General features: G+C 42.2%; 1 protein-coding gene across 1 annotated transcript in view; it reads left to right on the forward strand.

Annotated features, from left to right (window-relative positions):
• Positions 1-14,942, forward strand: part of Pgm5 (phosphoglucomutase 5) — a 162,202-nt gene that overhangs the window by 131,141 nt on the left and 16,119 nt on the right. Inside the window, exon 10 of the mRNA XM_027406496.2 lies at positions 7,598-7,732. Coding sequence (XP_027262297.1) covers positions 7,598-7,732 — 135 coding nt within the window. The remainder of the gene's footprint in view (positions 1-7,597; positions 7,733-14,942) is intronic.

Here is a 14,942-nt window from a genome sequence, read left to right on the forward strand (position 1 = left end):
TCTCATTTGCTATCTTGGTGCTTTGAAAGAGCATCTAAGGGACCATTTGGTTTTGATTTTACCCAGATAATTCTTTCAGTTTTTCTAATTGTTGGACCCAAAAGGCTTGTTGGTTATTTTTTTAAAGAAGAAGGAGGAGGAGGAGGAGGAGGAGGAGGAGGAAAGAAGAAGAAGAAGAAGAAGAAGAAGAAGAAGAAGAAGAAGAAGAAGAAGAAGAAGAAGAAGAAGAAAAGACATCCTGAATGAGAATGGCCCCCATAGGCTCATATATTTGAATGCTTTGTCTGTAGTGGTGGAACTGTTTGGGAAGGACTAGGAGGTGTGGCTATGTAGGGGGGTGTCACTGGAGATGGGTTATGAGGTTTCATAAGCCCACATTATTCCCTGCTGCCGAGTCTCTCTCTCTCTCTCTCTCTCTCTCTCTCTCTCTCTCTCTCTCTCTCTCTCCTCCGCCATCCCTCCTCTTTCTTTGCCTTATGCTTGTGGATCAGATATAAGCACTTAGGTACTGTTCTGGTTCCATGCCTTCTTGCCTGCTGCTCTCTGCCACGATGGTCACATACTTTAACTGTCTGGACCCTTGAGTCCCTGATCTGCATGCTTTCTTTTATAAGTTATCTTGGTCATGGTGTTTTGTGACAGCAGTAGAAAAGTAATTAAGATAAAGCCTTAATGAGAATGTGTCTCTGGATAGGTGTGCGGTCAGTGCACTGTACAAAGGACCCTGGCCTAATGGGAAAGGCAAAGCCAAAGTCTGCAGCTAGCCAAGAGGAGAGAATTTTTGTGTCCCTTTCCCACCCAGAGGGGGGTCCCATTTTGTAATTCATACAGAGGCCCTGTATGGACTAGCTGCTGCCTTACTCCATTATTTTTGAACTCATGTTTCCAATTAATTCCATGGCTTAAGTAAAGGAAACTAGGCAAGCCCGTGTAGTGTTGTGTGTGTGTTCCATCCAAATCCCCTGCTCTATGGGCTGCATGCTTTCTTTTACAAAATATGGTTCAGATGTTACATGGCAATGTTTTCACCTTGACGCTTTCCAGATAAATGGCCGGGATTTCCTGTGGGAGATAGCATCCACATTAGGCCCAGACTATCTTCCAAGGTTGTTCTGCCTCCAGGGTCACATGCCTCATGTGGCCAACTGACTGTACATGTGATGCTGTACAAGATTTCAGGGCCATATGCTGCTTTCCCCTGGAATTCCTCCTACATCAGCATTTGAGTAAGTCAGAGGCTGCCAATAGTTGTTGGTAAAGCACAGTTCCTCCTCCTGCCTGGCTGCAACATGTCCTACAGTCTCCAAGCTAACATCTGGCGGCTCTGCATGGATTTAGCGACTAGCAGATCTCTCTGCCTTGATTTACATGTGGGTTAAAAAAAAAAAAACCCAAACAACAACCCCTCCAACATTCATTTATCAAACATTTATCAGATACTTACTCTGCATGAGGCTCCAAGTCAGCTTTGAGGCTCATACCAAACAGGAGAAATTGGTTAGAGGTTTGCATGAGAAGTGATGCAGGAACATGAGTTCTTTCCTGTGGGGTAGCATTCCCCCGTGTCAAAAGCACCCCACCCAATCAGTCAGAAGACCTAGAGACTGGCTCACTGTGTTACAACACTGAGCCAGTTTTGACAATTTCTTTTCTTCTCCATAAGCAGAGGAAATGGCCAGGATGACACTTGAGGTGTTTCAGGTCCTTAAGTGTCTCACAAGTATTCTATTGCTGAAGAAGCCATTTCAGGGGCTGTCCTGGGGGAGATAATCATCAGGAGACTGAAAAAAAATCAACAGTGTTTTTCAACATTCTGGAAACTAATCTTAATTCTGCCTAATTTTTAAGAAGGGCCAGTGAGATGGCTCATCAGGAAAAGGCAGTTGCCAACAAGACTGATGATCTAAATTCAATCCCCAGGACCCATAAGGTAGAAAAGAACCAACTCCCAAAAGTTGTCCTCTGGCCCCCACTTATACAGTGTGGCTCCTGCATGTGCTACCCCCTGCAATACAATAATAATAAAATATAATAAAAATAAACAAGCATGCACCATTACAGCATGAAGGTTTTATGTGATAATCCTATTCAAAATCATTCAGCTCTAACATAGGAAGAATCACAAGTCTTTTATGATACTTGATGAAGCACTTTTCATACACAGTTTCTGATATGATGCTCCCAGCCACCCTATAACCAAAGTCAGGCTATTTTTCATCCAACTTAGGAAACTAAGGCTTAGAGAGCTTAAATGACTTACTCAAGACCACCAGCTAGTGAGTGGCCAAGCCAGAATTCTAGCCTGGGTGTATCTGGTTGCAATTCCTGAACTATCTCCAAACTGCCTGCGTGCAGTAAATCAAAGAGGGGCAAATCTGAGATATCAAAAAAAGAAAGAAAGAAAGAAAGAAAAGAAAAGAAATGTTACAGTGGTGTCTGGATGCTGGTGGGATATTTGTGTAGAGAGAGCTGTATGCAGTAGGTGATATTGCAACAGATTTAGGGTGAACCCAACTTTTCTCTCAGCAATGAGGTGAGCATGGCAGGCAAATTTAAGGCAGGGACTTTTATACCACCCAGCCCCATAATTTACCCTATCTTCTAAAGGAGACAAACACCCTCTCCTCTCTCTCTCTCTCTCTCTCTCTCTCTCTCTCTCTCTCTCGTATGTGTGTGTGTGTGTGTGTGTGTGTGATTCTGACATTCTAGCTACTGTAGCTACAGTCATAGACTCCTTCATGACTGTTCTGGGAATTCCTTAGAATGTCATGCTAAAATCTAGAAACTGACATGGAGCACAATTCAGACATCTGTAGCATGAGGCAGAGGACACACAGAGAAGACATTATTGCAGTGGTCTTGATTGCAACATCCATTTCATCCAGAGAGTCACTAAATCCAAGTGCCCAAGGGACTCCCCATACAAATTCAATCACCATGTCTGGGCCAAGGCCTAGCACTATTGTCTTGTAAGGACAATTCCCCTCCCAGATAATTCCAGTGTGCAGTCTGTCCGAAATTGTAAGCCAGGAAGCCACATTGGTTCAGCTTCTATTGTTTTAGACAAACTTGCTTTGTTTTAGCACATTGTGGCAATAAAAGATAGGCTAGTAAATGTAGGATGTTGACTTATTTATAATGTGCTGGTGATTTCTATCTCTAATATCAACTACCTTCTCAGGCAGAGCCATTAGCCCCAGTTCATCATGAAGAAATGTGCATTTGTTTTCCTTTAGCTAAAGGTAGAAGATCCTTCCAGGAGTGCCTGGTGAGGTCCCTAGCATTGCTCACTCATTGTTGAACATGGAGTGACATCAACTAACAAGTGTTTATGGAGGGCCTACTCTGTGGCTGGCATTGTCCTGACTCTGTAGCTAAAGTGAAGGTGTACATGGTGTGTGACAGTCTTCCTCTCAGTGTTAATGAGTGATTTGAAGACAAAACATAGTAGAGCAAACACTCGAGTGTCAAGTTGCCATGGGAACTTGTTTTATCTTTTTGCTCTGGGCCTTGTCTGTTCAAGAGGATTTATGGCAGCAGAAACACATAATGAAGCTATTAGAATATAAATAAGAAACAGAAATCAAGACTGGGGAATGTATAAATTAGAATGCCAAGAATAGAAGAAGAAAAACTCATAGCTTCACGAGTCAGAGAGATCCACTTGGACTCAACTTCAAGTTTAGTGTTAAGTGTCCTGGCAGCCATATTGAGAAGGGAAATATGGTTAGTTACAAAGTGTTTATTGTCAGAAAGCAAAAGTCAACCAGTTCCTCAGGGAAGAAAAGGCTTTCAAAACACTTGACTTGTGAGAGAATGTCTCATATCTAGTTTCATACCGTCTTTGACAATATTCCTCCAGACTGGGAAAGTAGACATTATAAGACAGTGTGGTATAGCAGCCTGCAGTAAGAGCGAGAATGGCAAACTAAAGTTCCATTCATTAAATCTACTTACAGAAGGAGTCGGTGGTCAGAAGTCAACAGCTTTGGGTCAGATATGGTCCAGATGCGTCTATAGTTAGAATTGGAACACCTGGGAAATGAATGGGTGGAATCCCTTGATGACAATCTTCATCATCATCACTTCTCTCTGCTGAAATTTTGATATGGCAGCTGGCCACATTTTCTGTTTTTTTTTTTTACTATAAGGTTGAAGGGTAAATTCCAGGTAGTGCATGATGTAGTTGTTTATACCCAAGACCAGCAAACACTTTTGTAGAGAACTTATAATAAAATATTTTAGGCCTTATGCACTAGATGATCTGTGCCACAATTATTAGTCTCTGAAACTATAGTACAAAGGTAGCTATAGGCAATCCCTAACTGAATGGACATAGTTGTGTCTCAATAAAACTTGATTTAAAACAAAACAAAACAGAGGGTGTAACAAGTTTCACCAACCTCTGAAATAATCTAAACCACAACAGTGACAACAACAAATGAAGAGAAAACCTATTATTGCTGTTCTTGTGGTGAAATTAAGGAATGAATGATAAGAAGCTTGGCAACTCTTGTTTAATAGTGACTTTGGCCTTACTGCTTTGTTCATGGTAATAATGATTCATGCTAGCAAGAACATGGCTCATGTGTGGACTGCAAAGTCAGTATGCTCATTGAAGGAACATGCAGATCTCAAAGAAATCCAATCTAACTCTTCACATGTAGAAGTGGTATTCACCAGACATGGTGTATTAGTTCTGTTTCTTGTTCCCAAATACCTGAGAAGAAGAGACTGAAGAGAGGGAGGGTTAATTTTGTATCACAGTTGCTGTAGATACAGTTCATCGTGGTAGAGACAGCATGGCAGCAGGAATGCAAGGCTACATGCAGGGGAATGCTGGTGCTTCGATGTCTGTCTCCTTTTTCCCATTTTAATTAGTTGGGATTAAAGCCATGGGATGGTGCTCCCCCCATGTAGAGTGGGTCTTCCCTCCTCAGAGAATCATCTCTGGAAACAATCTTACAGATGCACCCTCAGAAGTGTGTCTCTTAGGTAATTCTGAATGAAGTCAAGTCAACACTGGATATTAATTAACCTTACACATAGATACGACATTGCAATGAAGAGGTGGGGTTGGTCTGAAAAGTCCTGCGTTCCATGCAGAGAAGAGAATTGTGATGTTGACTGCCTGTAAGGGCTTCTCAAACAACACTGATTCTCAATTAAGCTCTTATGGTTGGTGTTCTAGAAGGAGAGATGATGGTAAGCTATTCTCAGTAGGCAGATACATGCCATTCACTCAGGTATCATTTCTTCAAGCTCAAACTCTCTTCCTTTCTACTAATTACTAATAATCTTCTATGTGTGTAGCATGCAGTATAACCAGTGGGGAAGTGATTTCATTTGTAAAGGTTTAGATATGAACTTATTACAAATTGATGATTCTGTATGACCAAAAATCCTATATACCTCCCACTGGCCATAAACAAACCCAGGAAGTTCACTGTGTGGTGGAATCTGTCTCAAAGACTTAAGTCAGGGAAAGGGCTGGAAAGGGTAGCTCCCAAGTTATTTTACTCTTGCAGATATGGTGTGTTAAGTACCTCAGCCTTAGAATTGCTTTAATCAACTTGTAAACAAGCCATACATAGTCCTGGGAGGGATGAAGTTTGTGCTGGTTGCCCTATATTGAGACAATGAGAATGTACGCTTCAACATCACTAACAGTTTTGAAAGCATCTGTGAAAACTTAACTATGAGCACATCTGTGGGACTTCCAGGGGTCTGTGATTGGTTTGAACATCATTTTTTAGCAGGCATTTCCGGATACTAGGAAATGTTTTCTTTTGCTCCATGTTCACTGTTCAGTGTGTTTGCTCCATTTGGGATTTGTTGACTGTTCAGCTCTCTGGTGGCAAAAGGTAGCTAGCTAATAAATGGTTTTTTGATGATTGTGATAGATGACTCCAGGTTTATGAAGGACAAACATGTGTCTTTGCCTTCATAAACCTAGGACATAGCCTAGCACTTACTCCATGGGGCCACTTTCATGTTAACCCAATGAGTAAACACTAGTACTTGGTTGCCAATACGGGAGCTGATTCCAATTGGTTTATGTTGAACAATTCTAAAAGAAACAAAAGCTTTGCATTTGGGGATTGGGACAAAGCTTTGAAAAGTAGGAAACCATGCAGATGAGATCAGATGCCCTCTTGTATCAAACATGGTCAGACTTGGGATGGGATAAGGAACTGGCATTCAGATTCACATAGCAGGAATGGTGTGATTTTAGTGATGCTGGTTCATAGCCAGCAGGACTGGAGACCAGGGACATTTCCATGACAAATTACTTAGGGAAAATGTCTGACATTGAGGTCATCTTAGACATCTACTTTTTATGAGTGGTGACTGGTAGACACTCTTTTGCTTCCTCTTTCTTCCTCTGGTCTTTCTAATGCTTTACTGATCAGATTTGCTTTGTTAGCTGCCTTAGAATGTATTTTCATCAGTAGTCTGATTATGATCTTATGGTCATAAAAGTATGGCCATATTTTAAATATCCCTGTCATGAATGAGGAAAAAATACATAGAATGTTATATTGGGTAGCACTTAATTCATCTGGCCACAGCTCTGTCCTGACCCCAAGCTGGTGCCCAGCATTTCTAGATAAGAAAGAGATGGTCATCTAAGATAATGAATTTGTTCTCAGCAACACTCACAGCCCGGAGGAGGGGGCAGCCCTGATCACTTTATTGTGGGGTTCTACCACTGTGATAATGGGGAAGGGGTAAAGCTAAGCCTAACAGTATACAGGGTAACCTGAACCTTAAAGTGTAAAACGGTTATTTAGCAATTGATGCATACATGTATACCAGCTCTTGTAAGGTGGGGACAGGGTCTTGAGTTCAGGGCCTGCTGGGTGACATGGAAAGACTCAGTCTTAAAAAAAGGGGGGGATGGGGTGGGGAGGGAAGGAGCAGAGTATTTCTTTTCTTTCTTTTTTCTTTTTTTCTTTTCTTTTTTCTTTCTTTCTTTCTTTCTTTTTTTTTTTTTTTTTTTTTTTTTTTTTTTTTTGGTTTTTCGAGACAGGGTTTCTCTGTGTAGCTTTGGAGCCTATCCTGGTACTCGCTCTGGAGACCAGGCTGACCTCGAACTCACAGAGATCCGCCTGCTTCTGCCTCCCCAGTGCTGGGATTAAAGGTGTGTGCCACCAACGCCTGGCCAGAGTATTTCTTATTGCAATAGGTAATTTGCTTAATGCCTATTGTATTCAGATTTATGCAGGTTACACCATGGATTTGAGAACATTTATTAAATGGTATCCTATTTCTGTTGTCGCCGCTGTTTTTACAATCCTCATATTACTAGACCAAGAAAATCTGAGCACATGGTCATAGTTTGGCTCTTCAGCATCTGCCAACATTAGCCACAAAGCAACAGAAATAGAATCAAGAAACAAATGGCTAACCTCAAGTAGCTTTTGGGTTTACCACAGTGATGTGCTTGAGTGAGCATCCAGAGCCAACTAGAAATTGGCATGGCCCTGATGGGCTTTGGTGTATAGGACTGTTCTGATTTCTGCACCATGTATTGGTTATCATTGCCTGTGTATTCTTTTGTTCACTGAGCCATTTGGGATGTTCTTGGTCTCAGGGCCTGAGGATCATTTTCTCCGATGCATCACGACTCATATTCCGGCTCAGCTCCTCCAGTGGTGTGCGGGCCACCATCAGACTGTATGCAGAGAGCTACGAGAGGGATCCCAGCAGCCACGACCAGGAACCACAGGTACACAAGCACAGCTCTGCTCTTGGCATTGAGTGTCTTCCCCTAAAGCTCCCATGGACCTTTAATGAAAAGACATATTGATAGCTTCAGTGGGAGTCGAGTTGTGTGTGACCTAAACCAACTTCATTCACTCATTGAAGTGTTTGAGGCAGAAGAACTTCTCTGTAATGATAAGTCTTTACTCCAAGACGCCGGAGCCCTGCTGCCACATGGGAGCTTTCTGCCAGGCCGCCCAAGTTCTGCCCACAGTCATGTTAATGTCCCAAGTAACACACAGAGACTTATATTAGGTACAAATGCTGCTTGGTCAACTGACTAGCATTTCTTATATGCTAGCTCAGTCTTAAGTATCAACCATAAAGACTTATGTCTTCTCTTGCCCAGATCATATGGCAGCTCCAGAGCAGAGAGCAGGAGGAAGAGAAAAAGGGCCAACTTCCTTCTTTCCCTTGCTTATATATGAGTCTGCCTGTTATGTCACTTCCTGCCTGTATCACCAGACTTCTTTTTACTACATTTCCCAGAATCCTCCTCGACTCCTACTCCTGCCTAACTTGTTTTTCTACTGGCCAACAGTACTTTATTTATCAACCAGTAAGACAATCATATACACAGAAGGACCTCCCCCATCACTTCTCTCCAGGATCTAGGATGATTTCAGGCAAGGATTTCCCAAATAATTCACCTCTCTTCAGTGTCCTGTGGCTTAATGTGGGTTCTAATAAGAAAAGGCAGATTGTATGCATAAGAGAGTCAAATTTTTCAGACCCTTTATTGTGCTCATGTAAATTATTAATCTTTAGGTGTTAGGAAAATCCTGGATTGGACCATGGCATTGAGGTAACCATACAAATACCACCCTGGGCTTCCTCTCTCAGACTGAGGAAACACTCACAAATGTTTTAGCCATAGGCCACTGTACTTCTACATTTACTAGCACAGCAGACAGACTGACTAGAGACTGACTAGACAGAAGAGAACCCACTCCACCATTGGGTGCATCATGCTGCATTGCTGGATGCTCTGGTCTCTTTGGTCTCTCCTTTCATCTGGCTTTATGGGTTCTTCTGGACTGAAACATTAGCTGTGCTTCTTTCTGGGAAAGTGGAGGGGCAGAAATCCAGGCTATTTCTCATTGTGCAGTTAGCCAGGATTTCCAGCTCCACCCTGTGTCCTGGGGCAATCCCCTTTTCTGTTGATAGTATAGCTTGTTCATGCTGTTTTCTTTGGAGAATCTCAAAGAACTTGGTCATCAGTGTGTTGTGGATTCTTCTACCTACTCTAGTAACTCAAAAGTCTGTGGGAACAAGATCATCCCACATGGGGAAGTAGAGGCTGGGAGTCATTCTTGGGGTCACCAGGGCATAAGTGGACAGAGCCCATGACCAGCATTTAGTCCTGGCCTTTCCTCTCAGGAGCTGTCCAAGCAGGGATGGGCCATGCTCTGACAAAATATCTTGTTAGTGAGTACATTTCACTCGAGATAGTACCAAGCCATGCAAGAACTAGACAGAGACTTACATTCTCTTTCCAAATAAAACTGTCTTCTACGTCTCATGCTGAGAGCTGAGCTGAAAGGCAGGAGCTCCGAACTGGCTGAGGAATGACATCCCTGGCCTCCCCAGCTCTGAGTCATTCCAACTTGAGACTTTTTTTCTTAGCGTTCTTTTCCCTATTTGCACTGGACAAGTGGTTAAGACACTTGCTTATTTTTATTTACTTCCCTTGCTGGACTTCATCCAGGCCATTAGGCCTTCCATACACAAATGCATCTCTGAGGTGGTCCATGAATGCAAATGGCACTTTTGAAAAAGGTTTTCCTTGAAGCCAAAAATTTCTCCACAGGCCTGCTTTTAGATGGTTGTGTGGGTAAATAAAACATAAATAGTGCTTGTTTTAGTTCCCATTACTGCATATTTTCCACCCTGTTGGTGTACTAGTTTACCAGTTTGATGGCCAAGGAATCCCTTCCTTAATGTTTCTCTTAGGATCACAGTCATTTTCTCCTTCTCTAAGGTCTTTCCCTAGACCATACTAGATGGGGCTCAGTACATTTATTTTAGCACATGATCTAGCTAAAAGTTCTGTATTAAAATAGAATTCCTGATTAAAATAGCATGTATCATCGACTATTGCATAATACATTGGGATCATGATATAATAGTCAAAATTTGAAAGAATTCTAACCCCCATAAGGAAAAGGCAGGGGAGAGGGGATGGGAGAGAGGAAGACAGAGGAGAAGGGGAGAAGGGAGGGAGGCACAGCTGGCTTACCCACATTAATCACTGTTCAGCTTCATCTAGGCCCTCCCCTTGGAGATTTTAAGTCTTTTGGGAACTGTTGCTTTCTGGCACAAACTGCATTTTCCTTCTAAGAACCCTGAGAGGATGAAACTTTGGTTAGCCATTAACAGAGATAAGGACATGACACTGAAGATGCTGGGTTACTACTGACAAGAGGCCTAACAGGCAAGGACCAGTTTGTACTTTCTTAGATTCTACTTCAGTTTTGTTATCTAGATTGCAGAGAACACACACTCCTGTTAAAGTACTCCCCAGGCTACAGCTCTGTTAAGTTTTACTCACCCCAGTGCTGTAGTCATCTACATTCTAGTTATTTTGTATGAGGACAGAGTTCCCTTCAAATACCATACTAGTATCTGGCTATTTGACTTTTCACATGGATTGTTTCTTTCTCAGACATTTAAAGCACATGAGGAAGGCATTTTTAGACATTAGACTTGTTACCTCAAGGAGGAAGTGTTCAAATTAGGCTTGTGATCCAACCAGGAAACGCTGTGACTTACACGGGTACTACTCTCGACCCCTCCAGCTAGAGTTTCAGCTATGTCCTTTTGTAGAGGTGATCGTGCCATGTGTTTTAAGTTGATGTCAAGTGATCACTTCACCCACACAAACTGTTTTAAAGTATTCTCTCCATACTTACCTATGAGTTGGTGGTGAATGGCGGAAGGGCACGGGAAAGGGCTCCGGAGGGAAGGTGTTTGCACAGTTTTGGTCCTTGGTATATGAAAAGAGAAAGCCTCCCCAACATCATTTTCAAACACAGTTACTTGAATTTTACTGGCAGTCGGGCCCCCAATGAGTTCTCAAGCCAGCTGGTGGCAATTTGTAAAAAGGGCTGAGCCAGAATGTATTAAATTCACAGGTAACTAGAAATGGGAGGTTGTTTCCCTATTCTTTCCATCTCAATTCTCAGCAGGATTGCTAGGTTAACATTGTGTTTGCTTTATTCCTTTGTCCATAGGAGGCCATGGGTGGAGTAGCCAATGCTACTCACAGTCAAAGGGAAAAGGAAGAAGGTTTTATTAAGGGCTAGGTTATCAGAGAATGAACGTCAGCTTGGAACTAATCAAGATGGAACCACACCCGAGCCCACTCAAGTCTTGGGAAGGAGCCAGTGTCCTTGGACCTTCCTAGAAACTGATTTTAAATTGATGGATTTTTGATAAGTTGCATCTAGCAAAAGTGTATCTAAAGCACCAGAGATCTTTTTATGTTTTATTCACACGTCACCACCAAAGCCCACCTGTCATTTTGTTCTAACAGTTCTTATAAGAATTTATAGTTCAAAAACAGACAATATCGAGTAATTTTGTTGTCTGTGGAGAGAATGGACCAGCCAGGGCACTTTTGAGAGTGAAGGTATCTATTAATACCTGTTGAGATTGGCCCCTATCAACAGGCCTTGTGGTTATTCTATCAACATGCTTCCATCCTAGTGTAGAACTGTGTGGCTTGTTAGATGAGGGAAGGAGTGAAGAGTTTGATCAGAGAGGTTCAGCCCAGACTGCCATCAGAACCACTTGGAGAGATCTATAGAAACATTTATAGCAGGCCCCCATTCAGAGATTCACTTAGCCTGGTACAAGACTTTCGATTTGTTGAGATGGTTCTAATGTTGGTTTTTATTGAATCTGCAATGTGTCGGGTTCAATTCTAGATTCTTCAGATACACTGTTATCCCTCATTTCACTGCCCTCGGGGTGGGATTATCGTTAGTTTTGCAAAAGAGAAAACCAAGATAGGGAGTTGTTCTGATCCATGGGACAGGTCATTTCTGGATTAGTTTTGTTTTAAGAAAGACTTCCAACCAGATTAATTGTTGAGTCCAAAGAGCGGAGGATTTCCACCTGAGCTTGAGTTCAGTGCTGCCTCTGGAAGTTTAGTTCAGTTTTGTTATTAAGAAGTTTGCCTTCAAGGGCTGGAGGGACGACGGCTCAGCAGTTCAGAGGTTTGTAGTTCCACATTTATCTAAACATCAACTGTGTCCCAAGGACTCGGTAAAATTCAATTCGATTTCTTTTGCCTGACTTCAGGAAATGGCTCTGCTTGATTTTTACTGGTTTCTTCCAGAAGGTTCAGCTCAGGGATAGCTAAGGAAGAATTATGCAGGGCCTGGTATGTGGGCTGAGTGAGGATTTCTGTACCTCTCCACCACGTCCCCACCCCCACCCCCTCCTTCCTATGAGTTCTCCCACCCCTCTTCAGGGCATTTTATGGAGGCTTCATTACTAAAATTTGATTAATAAAGCCATTGTCCTTGGTTGTTGAACTTACATTAGGGGTCAGGGAGTCGCCACAAGTTCAAAGTGTCTAACCACATGGGTGTATGCTTGTCACACAGCGCCCAACCTGAAGACACCTTTTAAGTATGAAGTTGGGTGTGGTTGGAATCTAATCAACACAGACACTTATCACCCAGGAAGTTCCAATAGAGTTCGATCTAGGCCAGGAACAAGGAACAAAACATTACATTTTACCACTTCAGACATTACAAACATGGGTAAATGGTGAGTTTTCTGCCCCTTACTTTTTATTAGCAATAAGTATGTTTTTTACATTATTGAAAGGATAATGTTCCCAGTACATACTGGTTGTGTTTTGTAGCAAATAAAGAGTCTGGAATTATTAGTTAAAAGCCTGAAGAATAGAATTGGAAATTGAGGTATTCATGATGTGAGAGTTGGAATCATAACAGACTTAAAAGTGACACAAACACCCAGCACTCGGGAGGCAGAGGCAGGCGGATCTCTATGAGTTCGAGGCCAGCCTGGTCTCCAGAGCGAGTGCCAGGATAGGCTCCAAAGCTACACAGAGAAACCCTGTCTCGAAAAACCAAAAAAAAAAAAAAAGTGACACAAACAAGCATTACTTAGTCAGTGCATTTTCATGATACAATGAAAACATGTAGATATGCATGAGTATGCATTGTATACTTGTGTGTCTGTGAAAGAGAAAGCATAATTTTCAAGTCATATGATAAACACATAATAAAACGACATTTTGTTATCTAGAAAGAAAATCTGCATAGGAATATCTTAACAGCTACATGTTTGAAGAAATCCATGAGGAAATACTTCATTTTTTTGTTTTTGCCTCAGAATTTAGTATGTGTTGCTGTAATATGGCTCAGAGCAGGAGGAGGAAGATGCAGAGAGAGAGTTTAGAGAAGAAACACGTGTCAAAAGAGTTGGGCTATAAACTCTATGGCTGAGTTAAGGAGCTGGCTCATTTCCTTGGAAGACATGGATGACCCAGACATCTTCAGAAATTTAAAAATAATTTGAGGTGTTGAAAGATGACCAGCTGTTCGTCATAGCTAATGAATATGTAATTTGAGGAAATAAACTCAAGCTGAAGGAGGAGAGATTCAGATCTGCTGTTAGGACCATTTCCCAACAGTGATGTTTCCGCCAGCCCAGCTGGGATGGCTGGTTTGTGCTTTTCCAGAAGTCTCTATAATCACGTAGATTCAAACAATAATTTTAAAAAATGGGCAAGAATACAGAGGATTGAATAAGATAATGTCTCAAAGTATTTTTCAGCCTTATATGCCAATTCTGTTAAGAGAGAGAGAGGGAGAGAGAGAGAGACAGAGAGAGAGAGAACATGTTCTAGTGGATAGGTTAGATTTCCCTCTAGTGGTGCATAAAGAAATTGTCTTTCACAAATCTGCTACTTGGAGAAGAATTAATTTTTTATTTTTATTTTGCTGTCAATATTTTATTTTTTAATTTAAAAATTAAAATAATCTTTTTAAAATTTTACATTCCAAGCCCAGTTCCCCTCCCTCTCCTCCTCCCACTCTCCCACCCTCCTATGCACTACTTAGAGAGGGTGAAGCTTCCCATGGGGAGTCAAAAAAATCTGGCACATCACATTGAGGCAGGACCAAGGCCCTCCCACCTGTATCTAAGCTGAGCAAGGTATCTGTCCATGCACTAGCGATAAGTCCTGGTCGCACTGCCAGTGGTGCCATAAAACAGTCACCCACATTCAGAGGGTCTAGTTAGGAATCCACAAGTATGACTCCAGCTAAGACTCGCTTAGCAATAGTGGAGATGGTGCCTAAACTGGCATTTCCCTGTATTCAGGTTGATGACTGCCTTAATTGTCATCATAGAACCTTCATCCCATAACTGATGAAAGTAGATGCAGAGATCCACAGCTAAGCACTGGGCTGAGCTCCCAGAGCCGAGTTAAGGAGAGGGAGGAGTGATAATATGAGCAAAGGGGTCAAGACCATGATGGGGTAGCCCACAGAAACAGCTGCCCTGAGCTAGTGAGAGCTCACTGACTCTGAACTGACAGCTGGGGAACCTGCATAGGATTAATCTTTAACAAAGAAAAATTTATGTAGGTTTTATTGTTTTGTTACTGTTTTGCCTCTCTCTCTCTCTCTCTCTCTCTCTCTCTCTCTCTCTGTGTGTGTGTGTGTTGTGTGTGTGTGTGTGTGTGTGTGTGTGTGTGTGTCTGCCCCCATGTGTGTTGTGTGTGTCGATACAGGTGTAAGGTAATGGAGACCAGAACTTAGGTTCTTGCATTTATACTGCAAGCTCTTAACCCACAAGGCCATCATCTCGGCCCTGTTGTACAGGTTTTTCTATATTTCTGTTGGCTTAGTTGAATTACATCCCAAAGAAAACCAAAGCAAAAGCAACTCAAAACAACCACCAGACCCACATTCCTCCTTTTTCTGGCCTTGGTATTGAAATCTGGACCCTAACTCAGCTGTCTCTGTGTTATTTCCCTGGAGCTGGGAGTCCGATGGCATGTGAAAACCTCCTTCAGGCTGGGAATTTGGCTGACATTTCCAACGGTGTCACATACCAGTGTTGGTTAGAGTTTTGATGACATGGGTCTTTTCCTCAACCATTCTTCAAGGTCCTGAGTGTGTGATGACCCT

The sequence above is a fragment of the Cricetulus griseus genome, chromosome 3 (assembly GCF_003668045.3).
Source record: "Cricetulus griseus strain 17A/GY chromosome 3, alternate assembly CriGri-PICRH-1.0, whole genome shotgun sequence".
Lineage (NCBI taxonomy): Eukaryota > Metazoa > Chordata > Mammalia > Rodentia > Cricetidae > Cricetulus > Cricetulus griseus.